This window comes from Spinacia oleracea, chromosome 3 (assembly GCF_020520425.1).
Source record: "Spinacia oleracea cultivar Varoflay chromosome 3, BTI_SOV_V1, whole genome shotgun sequence".
NCBI lineage: Eukaryota > Viridiplantae > Streptophyta > Magnoliopsida > Caryophyllales > Amaranthaceae > Spinacia > Spinacia oleracea.
The window spans coordinates 18,986,285-18,998,409 of record NC_079489.1 but is presented as its reverse complement, the minus strand read 5'-3'; the positions used below and the strand labels follow the sequence as shown (position 1 = coordinate 18,998,409).

The window sequence follows — 12,125 nt, the reverse complement described above, 5'->3', positions numbered from 1 at the left end:
TAAAGTTGGTAATAGAGGGTCAATTGTATTCGATCTAACCCCATTGAAATTCTGTACACCAATGATTCTAAATGTACATCAATTTTCAGGTTTCTATTAAAGTGGTGATGAACTGTATAGCAAGAACATTCTTTAAGAGAATCAGATATGCAGGATGTGACTATTAAAACTGAAAAGTGCCATGACTGCGACCACAGACTAAATTCAGCATGGATTCATTCATGAGGTGCAGAAACCCCTGTTACAGCAAAGTACCATAACATGTTCAAATCAGCAAACTGAGATTTTAAAGTTAAGGTCACAACTTTTGAAAACAAGTGCAGTTTTCATAGGACACTTTCCTTCAAAATAAGATCCATTAAGTTCACATGTCCTATGTTCCTAAACAATTTCATTAGAGGTTACCACACGAAAAGCGGCACTGATGCCTATATGGGGATCGGATCACCAACTCTGATGCATACATTTAATACTACTACAAATTTTTGATTTGTATTCTGTAAGATTTACAAGCAGTTCTCTGTGTTGACCCAGCCCAGCTGACCAACAGGTAATGGCGCAAACAAGCACAAATGCCGGGAGCTCAACAGTTTGCAAGTGGGTGTTTGTTACAAATTTGCTATTAGAACTGATCATGAATTAACAACTAAGTTGACACCTTCAGTAAGGTTAGGCTCTTTAACCACCGCTCCTTTCTCTTGATTGAACTGCAAACAATGAATTCAAAGTTAGACAACGCTAGTTGACAGACTTGAAAGCATCAGACTAGCTGGTAAACTCAAGCATCAGAACTCCTACTTCCATGGTGGTAGTCTAAATAAAAAACTGCAGCTTTTATAACAACAATAAGCTAGCATCATGTTTTAACTATCCTAGTCCTGCCAAAATAATGACTTGCATTATGCATTCATTTACATTTCAAAAAGAAAAGTATGAGTTCTAATGCATTCCATATACATATATTAAATCAGCTAAACGGAGAAGATACAAAAAAATATGAGCAGAATTGGTGAAACCAGTTCATTCTGCCATAGGAAAATTAAACCGAATATGCAAATTAGTATATTCATGTTTTACAGAGATGATATAAGTGAAGATCTCCACTCAACCCAAAAACTTAATTAAACTGTGCAAGTCTCCAACAAACCAGAGATTCTATTAGTTTCAGGCAATCCAGCACAGGAATTTTTATATTTCGTGCAATTATTTTTACTCCTGTTGTTTCAAGTGGTTTACGGCTCTTTCTCCAAAAAAAAAAAAAAAAAAAATTAAGCGCCTTACTGCTTGAACGAAGCTCAGCTGTCAGACTTGACCGTTTACTTCGTTTTTGGACCTCTTTCCGAGAAGGTGGGTGTTTTAGATGAAACCTTCCATTTCCTGTGACTTTTTAAAGGTAAATGAATAAAGTTCTTCCCCCCCCCCCTCCTCCATTTTTGATGTTTTAAAATAGGAAATTGTCAGAAGGGATATTTTGGGCTTTTATAGTCAGAAAGGTGGGTGTTTTAGAATAATAAGTCATTTTTGACAATTTTTCCTTTAATCCATTTACTCAAATATCAAACGTCAAAACTGATCCATCCCAGGCATAGCGACACTTCCCACTATAATTATAAATGTCCTTCCCGGTATGGGTCATCACCGCACCGCAGGGCTTATTGCATCTTTTACGTACAAGGCTTCTCAAAATTCCCTAACAGCTAAGTATTCTCACATGTTGAACTCAAAACTTCTACCATGGCATGACTAGTTGATAGCTTAATGCTTACACAGAATCCAGGATTTAAAACTTGGTAGGTCACCTTTCAGTTTACTCTTTAGAAAAACCCAAGATATTTCCCTCAGTTTTAGATACTATAAATCAAAATATCACGAAACTTGTTATTAATACGTATGACCTAAAGTAGCATCTAGATATAATAATGTGTAGTTAAAAGATTTCGAATTTAAGACAATTAAAGAATTACCTATATTACAATACAATGCGATACCTTTGCCAAAATTACAACTCGCAATTACATTAAATAATACATAGTACTACCTCCGTTCCTAAAAGTTCTTTACGCTTTCCGTTTTAGTCCGTTCCTGAAAGTTCTTTACATTCCTACTTTATTCCATTTTTACTCTTATTTGACCACCATAACTTACCCACTCACAATACTTTAATATTAGTTTCCACCCACTCACATTGTTGGACAATTTACAGCCACTTATTTTCCATTTGTTACCCCACCATCACATGTTCACCAAAATTCCTTAATTACCGTGCAAATAGTAACCGTAAAGATCATTTAGGAACGGAGGTAGTATATGTTTATCTAAAAAAATGAATTTACTACCAAAACTATTCACCTTTTAGTTTTTGCAGCATAGATATTCCTCTTTAAAAGCATAATCTTGGTTTTTGAATAAACATTAATAGAAAACAAATGAGGTAGGGTGAAGGTATTTTAAAAAAGAATGGAGAATTGGAGATACTTTTACAAAGAAATCAAATGAAATAGAGACAAAAAATTCAAAATGAGGGGCTGCAGTGTCCCCAGATTTCAAACCCAGTAATATGGAGAAAATAGAGAGAGGGGAAAAAATTGTGAAAACCCTGGAGAATAAGGAGTAACTCTGTAAATAGAGGGAAAAAAAATTAAGAAAAGGGGTAGATTTGCAGTTACGGGAATCGAACCTAGGAACTAGGTGATGATAAGATCAATTTAAGCGGCAGTAGCCCTTGCATTTTGTGGTTTATAAAGCACATTATGTTTTTTGTAACTTTTTTATTCAAGCTCTCTTTTCTTCTGGGGTGGGAGGATGCTGTGTCACATGACACACATGCCCTGCAGTAGCTCCGCCACTGCTTACGCAGACATCATTCAACACATACCAGTAAGCATTTTACAAAAATGTCAACAAGATATAATGGATAAGCCAATGCACTTACTGGAACAAAAAAGACAAAAGGTAATAATTTTACCTGTTTGTCAGGTTCTGATAATTGATTCCTCGTATGTCCAATGTTGCTTACGGACTTATCTTGTCCTTCAGATACAGGGTTTAAAGTAGCATATTTTACTAGTGACAACTGCGACTTTTTCCGCTTCCTTCGCCGAGGTATAGTAAGATTTGGGCTCCAAGATGGTGGTGGCGTGTCAGGAATGTGATACAAGATGCCTTTCAGTGTATCAGAACCCAAATTCACTGACACAACATACCCGTTCTCCAGCTTTTCATCTATAACTCCAATAATAGATGTACCAGGCTGTATTTGGACACTTGCTGTACAAATAAAGATCACAGCATTTTCTCATTACATACAAGTGATACAACTCTCAAACAAGAAATTTACAAATACATAATCATTGTGTTCGGAATAGCTCAAGCCACATTCTATCCGACAGTCATGCTTCTTTTCTATTAGGAAGAACAGTGGGTCATTACACTCATTTATATAGGCTCTCACAAGCTAATATGTGATGTGTCTAAAAGAACACCGGTTACGTGTCTTACGCAGAACGGAAGAAGTGAGCATATTAATGAGGTTTCAGACAAGTTAATAGTCAGATTGTCTTACTAAAACAGTTCAATGAAACAAAAACAAGAAGGTACTCTGTAAACTCTTTCACCTTTTGCATCTTATCTAACACTTGAGTTGTTTTCAAGTTTGCTAAGAGCCTATGACAATGAACAATTGGAAGATGATGATAGATACCTTAACTGGTTAAGATAGTGTTCAGAGAAAAAGGTGTTGAAGAGCAGTTCTAATAAAAACAGGTAATCTCTTGCTTATAAATTATTATGCAGCAGTTATAATAACAAGTAACAGTTCACCTCATTTAACATTCTTTCTTTCGATACTCACCTATCCAATATCAATATCCACTACAGCATAATTTTATCTCGATTCTCATCCTTGCCTTTTCAAGAGCAGTTCATCATCAACCTTATTTATGGTTGAGCCAGTATTATTTACTAATTGACAACAATACCTAAGCATACGATAATAAAAGAAAATTTCACTTGAAAGCTTTGCGGTGGATGATGAGGCCAATCATCAGTTCAATAACTAATATCCAGTAAGCAGTAACTAACATGTTATTTACCCACACAACAGTGGAGGTAGTGTGGGTTTACAGAATAGTATATGAAAAATAGATGCACAAATTAAGCTTATCACTTGCCACCAATAAGACTATGGTGGCAACTGGCAAGAAAACATAAACTGAGCAAAAACACTATTTTTCTCATAGGCACATCTCAACTAGTGACGTTTTATGAGGATGCTATGAGTGATGGTTGCAGTTTCATCATCTACACAAGAAAAGATAAATCCCAAACTACATCCAATGCGGTATGAAAGTACGGAGTATGATATCTAAACAGGTCCTCATTTACTCATATGCATTTTAATTATATAGCAACCTAAATGATTATTTTAATATTTTCCTTATACTTAAATAACAATTATAAATTCATATCCAATAGGAACAATAAATAAGAAAAGTTTACTAACACCAGCACATAAGAAGTCCATCCAGATACCTTGTAAATGGCTCATGATGGTAGATTCCTCGTTCAAGTCTGAGGTAGATTCCATACTTGATCCAATAAGAGTGATTTGTTCTGCAGCATCTAAGAAGCATAATGAAATGGAGGTTTGTTTGTCAGGGATATGACTGGAAAAACATATGGAAGTCCAAGATGATTAATGATGAAGCTATTATACCAGTAATAGCAACTGCTGGAGCTTTTTTCTTTAAGAAATATGCCTGCTCAAAGTGATAAAGTAATGACAAGTAGTTCTTGCGCAGGAGAAATGATATTTTGAAACCAGTTGTCACAAAATTGAAGGCAGAAACCACCTCCTCCCATTTCCGCTCTGAAATAACCTAAGACAACAGAAGAAATATCATACATTTCAGCATGACTAATGAAGTTACTTATATCAATGAAAGGTTAGTGTTGCATAGGTCAATATGAAAAGAGAACAAGAAATATAACTACAGAATCCATAACTATTACTAAAAGAAATATCGCTGATGTCATTACTGTCCACATGTCATCTTCTCATGTACAATATTCCCGCCTAAAGCAAAATTGACGTCATTAACTTATGTGTTTTCATTTTTTTTTCCCTAGACTAGACTATACTGCAATTTAATTACACTGTTTTCAATTTATCTTGGGAAAAAATGATATGCCCACTGCACGCTTTCATTTTCCAAACAATACCGGCTTCCATTTTTCTCTCTCCCTCTCTTCATTTTCCAGTCATTGTCTTTCCTTATTCCTTCACAATTTTCTACCTTCATTCTCTATCCTTGGTTTGAGGATGAGAAGGTATACGTATAATGCTATAATTTGTGCTATGAATTTTTTATCAGAAGATATAATACGATTATTCATCTCTTTCCCTACCTAGCTTTTCATTTATTTAAATTTTGATTACTTTCCATTTTCACTTTTCATTTGAATTGTTATCAGCAATTGCGTCCACAATTACGGGAAATCTCTGTTTGCATGTCTTGGGCAATTCTTAATTTTGGGGTAATCACTCACTCACTCTCTCTATCTATCTCTTTTCTCCAATGTCACTTAACTTTGTTGCAATTATTTTGGTTGAAATTGTAAATTATTTTTTCATTTTCAATTTAGTTGTCCGAGTTGAATTGAATTATAATCTATCAACTATAGTTATGTTATGATGAATTGAATGGTTTACTCATGCTTTCTTACCCTTCTTTTTAATTGGATTTGATTGAAATTTTGGCTAGGTAGAGAATGGGTAGTGTCGAAGACTCAAGAAATTGTCGGTAATTGGATTGCTACAAGGAAGTTGGGAAGATTCATATTTGCTAAAAATTTGCGACAAGAAGGTTTAATTCATATCATTCACTTATTTTTCATAATTTTTTCTTCATTTAATTTCTAATACGATGAAGTGTTTTTTTGCTTTCACTTTCTTATTTGAATGTTATCAGTTGGTTCTTCTACGTTTTATTTGAATTAGTAGCTGATACGGAGTAACTATTAGTTGTAGTTTCCTTTGAGTTTAAATGTCTATGGGATTTTGTACCTTAGGCTGAAGCCAAGAGCAGGAAATTGTGTACTAGGAATCTGGAATGGTATTATTTCTCAATTTTCTTCCCCTTCTCCTCCATAATTTTTTTCCTTTTTCCCTTGGTGCAGTAATTCTGTGTGGAAATTAGAGCTACTTTGTCTAGAATTATAAAGTTGGAGTTAAGATTTGGTTTATATTTTGTTGATTTTGTAATAGTTATAGTCTTATAGATGGTTGTTAATTTGTTATATTGTGTTCTTGTGGCCGAAGTTTGTATTAGCAAGCTTTTTCTATTGAGTGGCTTGACCTGTTCACAAATGTTTATTGAAATACATCAAGTATACTAGACTTTGATACAATGCATCCAATTACCTCTATGATCCTAGAAATGTTGGCAATTTAATGTGGGTTTTGATTGAAAAGGTTTTACGTAAACTTGGTATCATATGTAGGTTATTAATCATGGTGGGTCTCTACTATTTGAAATGTGTGTAATTCCAACTCATTTAGTGTTATCATAATAAGCAAGTATTTGAAGGTCCTTGATTTTTCTCATGTTTTTTGTGATCAGTCTTTCTTATATATATGTTGTACTTTAATTTCTTGGTTATTGGCAATTGCTCGGTGGTCTTTCCATTCATAACTTGGAAAGCTTTACAGGGTCGGTTGGTTTTCTAATGGTTGGTTTACTAATGCCAGATTCAAGTTGATCATAACACAACATCAATTACGAGTTGAGTTATGAAATCCAGTGATGTTTGGTATCAGCCATCAATTGGAGGTTGAGCTAGCCAATGTTGCTATAAAGAAATGATATTATCAAGTAATAACAACTCTCTCATGAATTCACTGTCAAGTGTGATATGAGACAAGGAAGCTTATCAAGCTCAATTTTTGAATAGGGTGTGTAATTATCTGGAGGATATTTTTAAGGAACATGTAAATGTTTTAGATCAAGGGTACATATTTTGATTTAAATGCTACTCATATACTGTACTATAGAGGGTAGATCAAGGGGAACAATTATTGTAAGGCTTTTGATTTCTACCCAGTAATCGAACAAGTTGGACTCACTTTTCCAAAAACCTTAATGACTTTTTAAATTTTCAAATGTTATATTTATTGTACTTTTTTTACATCAAAATATTACTCTCTGGCTCTCTGCTCCGTACCAACTAATTACCTATTAATATTATTACAATTGTTTTTTTGTTATAGTCGTGCATCGCACGGGTGCTAACCTAGTACATAAAACATGCTAAATCACAACTTCTAAAGAAGATCTCAAAGTGAATATGTCCATAAAGAAGATATCCCTCCCCCTCACTCCCAATCCCCATTGCAAACTCCCTCAGTAGAAAACAGAAGAAGCGTAAACAGGGCATCTATTTAACCAGCCAAGCTCATGCAAGGCACACCAACGAACAAAAAATATTGGTACACTAGGACTGTTGCATCAAGAACATATAATGGTAAGTTTGAATCAAACTAGAAACCAGTAGAGAGGTTGTATCTGGTAAACAGACAAAGAAATCTGGCTGAGAAGGAAGAGATTCAGGTATCAGTAATGAAAGAATTATTATCACTCTCGAACCTCAACTCTCAACAAAAGAAATCTAAAATCATCAAAGAAAGATTAAGATGTGCGTCAAACGAACGCTTTCAACTAGTGTTACCTAATTCTCTAATCATCCTACGAACCGCGAACCGAAAAGGCGAATTATAACATGAAAATGGTAAAATTTTGGTCCAACTTAGCAACGCAGGTAGCGAACTGCGATCCCGTACCCAGTCTCATACTAGCGAATCAGGTAACAATGCTTTCAACCCCAGAACAAGTCAACAACTAACTAAAATGGTTCTTTCTCTATGTACTCTCAAACTAATGGCATGTCAGTACTGATGATGCTATAACAATATACTTTAGGCTGCAGATAAAGCATAGACTCGTGAAGGGAGAATCCATCCCTCACAGACAGATTATGGCACCAAAGTGATGCATGGTTGCAACACGCACAATTTTACCGAGATAAGTGCTTTCTAGCTTAAGAAGGTATTGGGGAGAATATTATGATATTTTGTAACAGAACTTTGTAAATAGTCATATTTTGGTGATGTTAAAGCTGGAAAGAGAGAAATGAAGAAGTCAGAAAGCTCAAAGAAGCACTGTGTGAACTGAAAAAAGACCCTAAGGTCGAGTTATGCCAGAAAAAGTGGAATTTGAAACTTCGATTCAGAGGACCTAAAGGATATGAGCAGTAACCAAATAACAGTGACAGAAGCTAGTACACAGAAAAGGAAGAATCTGTAACTGAAACCATTCTGTCCAGACCTGCAGGCTGCATCAGGCATCTATGGGCTGTGGCCACAGTGGCCCAATTCCAGTTCATCTGTGGCCCACAGATGAGCTGGAATTGGGCCAAATAAGCATGAGTCAGGACTCAGGGGCCCACAGATGAGCTGGAATTGGGCCAAATAAGCATGAGTCAGGACTCAGGACTCATTGACGCAGTTAATGGCTGGGGTTCAGAGCCCACTCAGAAGCTTCAGAAACCTTGACAACATAGGTAAAAGCCAAGAGCAGAGCCCGTAATGATGTGGACGAATTGTACTCCCTCCATTCCTCAACTAGTGTATCTTAAGGTTATGCACACTTATTTAGGATTTACTCCGTATCAATTATTTCTTTAACATTAATAGCTGATCAAGTTATATGGCGCTGGAACTTTTTATGAGACAAATAATATTTTGCATTGACATTTAAATGAGACGATGTGGAATAAGAGAAGTTTTACGTGGGAAACCCAAAATTTAGGAAAACCGAATCCACTATATATAAGGAGAATATAGAGAGTCATAATAATTTCCTCAAAACAAGCAAATGCGATCGCTAAATAGGCTATAGGCATAGCACGAGAGAACCTAAAATAGAATCTTGTCGCAAAATCACATAATCCACATAGGCCCTCCTCTCATCTCCAAGATGCCTTACCCAAGCTCCATCTTAAACAAAGTAAACCTTTCTTGGGTTTTAAATACACTTAGGCAACCAAACACAACCTACCCCACAGTGTATAAAAAGGCGCGCCTAGGCTCTGAGGCGCAAGGCGATTGGAGCCAGCGCCTTTTATTGTCTAGGCGAGGCGACTTCAATGAGGCGCACCTAAGGCGCAAAAAGGCGCACAAAGGCGCACTTTGAGGCGCAAAAAGGCGCAAAAAAGGCGCACCTACCAAGAGACACACCATTTTTTCACTTTTTTTTTCACTTTTTATTAGGGCGCCTCACTTCAATGAGGCGCACCGAGGCGGGAACTCCAAATCGCCTTGTTGCGCCTTGAGCCTTTTTATACATTGCTACCCCATAAGCCTAACAGGTGTCAAAATCTCCTTTTGCATATACTACGTCTAATGAACTTCGTATCAGAGACCATTCGACCAACTAAGCTGGTATCAAGCAAGTGGTGAACCAGTGTGCCAAACCTCTCACATTCTGTTAGACCAGAGACATAATCATGACCAACACAAGAGAGCGCCAAGCCACAAAATATAGGTGGTGCCATGAGACTCGTCTCCTCTTCTTCCTTCACTCTTTTGAATTTTTAATATTGAACTAAAACACCATGATCATTACATAACCACAATGTCACAACCAAGAAAAGCCTGTACTAGGTGTTAGGGATTTCAACTTTCAATCCTTGAAAATGATTAAATTGCATCCTAAGCCATTAAACAACAACAGAATGACAGTAATAAACTGTAAACATTAAGACAGAGAAATGGAAAAATGGAAAGGTCCGACAATTTCCGTTCAATTGCATGTGCTATAAATGTATGCTAAGCAAGTAAATACAAAATTAAAGCTGTTACTTACTTGGTCAAGCCCGCCACGAGACGTGACCTCCACAAACAGGCGATGTAAATCTAGAGTTGTTCCTCCAACACAGGGGGAGCTGCAAATAGAAGATAGAAAACCCTATTAGTAATTAACTAACTAAAATATACTGTAAATTTTAACTGCCAAAAACAAATACCCAGAACAATAACTAGAAGCTAATCAATCCTATGAGTAGATGTCCAAATAAGTTTCAACATCATCAAACGGAAGCCTTTTCTTATTCACCCTAGCTTGATTATGTGGTATCGGATGGAAAAGAAAGGAATTAAGCAACATTACAACATATAGTTAGGAATTGAAAGAAAGGCTTCTCTATAAAACTCTTAAAACCCTTCTATTTCCTTCCAAATTGGTGAGAATTAGAATAGAACATAGCTAATAACAACTTCTCCTTAATTTCTTCCAACCACAAAATAATCAAACAAATAAGCCCTTCAAATTCCTACTAAATTACACCAGACAATACAATTGCTAATCCCTTCTCTCACCTTCCCTCAGATTAATCATAATTATTATTATCATTATCGACAACAAATTATAACGAAAATTCCTTAGAAAATAGTAGAACCACCCCAACATTTTAAGGGAGCAAAAATTGAGCAAAACAAAAATTAAAGGGTCAGAGAAATTGATTTCAATTCAACAAAATTGCGTGAGAACGGTGGAAATTAAATGCATAAATAAAAACAGAAAGGAGAGAGAAAGAACAAACATGAAGTGGGTGCGGAAGGAAGAGTGAAAATCTTTGAGCTTTTGCAAGAAAAGCTCTGAATTTTGCACAAGTTTCTGATATTCTGCTTCATCCGCCATTTCTGGGTAACACTTGCTTCTTGTTGCTTCGTCTTCTTGCTTCTCCATTTCAATTTCCATTTCCATTTCCATTTTTTTTTTTGAATTTTTGTTGAATTTCTTCGAGTTTTATATATAGGGGGTCTCTCTTCTCCTAGTTTTCCCCCACTCAACCGTTCAACAGTTCACTTGAAGGCTTGAACCTTAAAAGCCTATTTTGCCTATTTTGCATCAACAACTTGAAGGCATAAATAATCTCTTGATTTTCAATTGATTTGTGTTATTAATACACATACTAAATCATAATTACTCTTGAAACATTTTATCATCTACGCCTAAACACAAAAATGTTGTATAATAGGCTCTTTGGTGAGGAATATCTTTATAAATGATATCAAACATCCGTCTCATTCACCACTTATTTCTTATCTTACCTTGTGAAACGGCGATAGTTTTTAAAAAATTGTTCAAATATTTTAAGTGTATAGGTAGTGTTGGATACGATTCTTTAAGGGGCGAGTCTACATGACCTTTAATCTAAGCTCATTTTCAACTTAAACACTAACTAATCTAGTCCGATCAAAGGTCTATTCGTGTCAAATGTTATGATATTGTTTGAGAATTTATTTAGCACTGATATACATAGTATATTTCATCCAACATGAATGGACGACTAGACCAAACTTGAAATCCAACCTACCACAACTCACATATTCAGCCTATATTGACCTACTTGCTTAACTTGGATTGTCCTTGCAATTAAACATACCCACCCATTATGGAGAGTGTACGCAAGACGTTAATTAAGAGCTCCCTCGCAACAAATAGTGCATTTCCCGTCCAAACTACATCGCTCTTCTTGTTACCTTATCAATTACATCTTCCAATTTAATCATTTTCATCAAATTTCATCAAACTCAAAGCTAGTCTAGTTGAATGTTCAAAATTTTCATTATTTATAATATCTTATTCTCTCGCATTATGTAGGCATGCAAGAAATTTTCAAAACTATAAAAAATACATGTGTGCCGTCCAAACTAAAAAAAATTGTTTCTCCTTAGTGTACATCCACATTCTTCTCATGTTGTTAGTAAGGCTCGTTATTTCTTCAAAGAATAATTTGAAAATAGACTCAAATGCAATATACGAGGTTCCACTTATGGAAAAATAAGATCCTGAAAAACTTATAAAGTTAGATCACATAGTTTGTTCATATAAAATTTTGTAATTTTATTGTGAAAGTTATTCCACTTCTTTAATCAAGGATTGAGGTATAAAAACGCAACATTAGTTAAAAGAGCTTTTCTCATTTAGAGTTTTATCCGTCTTAAATCTTATGACTTTGGAATGTGCAACAACAAAAAAAAATGTCATTTTGTGAAAATTTTAAAA

At 35.4% G+C, this 12,125-nt stretch overlaps 1 protein-coding gene and 1 long non-coding RNA gene across 2 annotated transcripts; one reads left to right on the top strand and one right to left on the bottom strand.

Annotated features, from left to right (window-relative positions):
* Positions 1–305: 305 nt before the first annotated feature.
* On the bottom strand, positions 306–10,969 carry LOC110788942 (high mobility group B protein 10). Its single transcript, XM_021993579.2, has 6 exons — positions 10,657–10,969; positions 9,921–9,999; positions 4,715–4,877; positions 4,531–4,620; positions 2,966–3,267; positions 306–707 (listed from the first exon to the last, which is right to left on the bottom strand). Exons 1-6 carry the CDS (start codon positions 10,824–10,826, stop codon positions 633–635), a joined length of 879 nt encoding a protein of 292 aa, XP_021849271.1. The 5' UTR covers positions 10,827–10,969; the 3' UTR covers positions 306–632.
* Positions 4,802–8,032, top strand: LOC130469921 (uncharacterized). Its single transcript, XR_008930099.1, has 4 exons — positions 4,802–4,943; positions 5,473–5,535; positions 5,763–5,864; positions 6,749–8,032. It is a non-coding gene; the product is annotated as an uncharacterized lncRNA (long non-coding RNA).
* Positions 10,970–12,125: the final 1,156 nt, after the last annotated feature.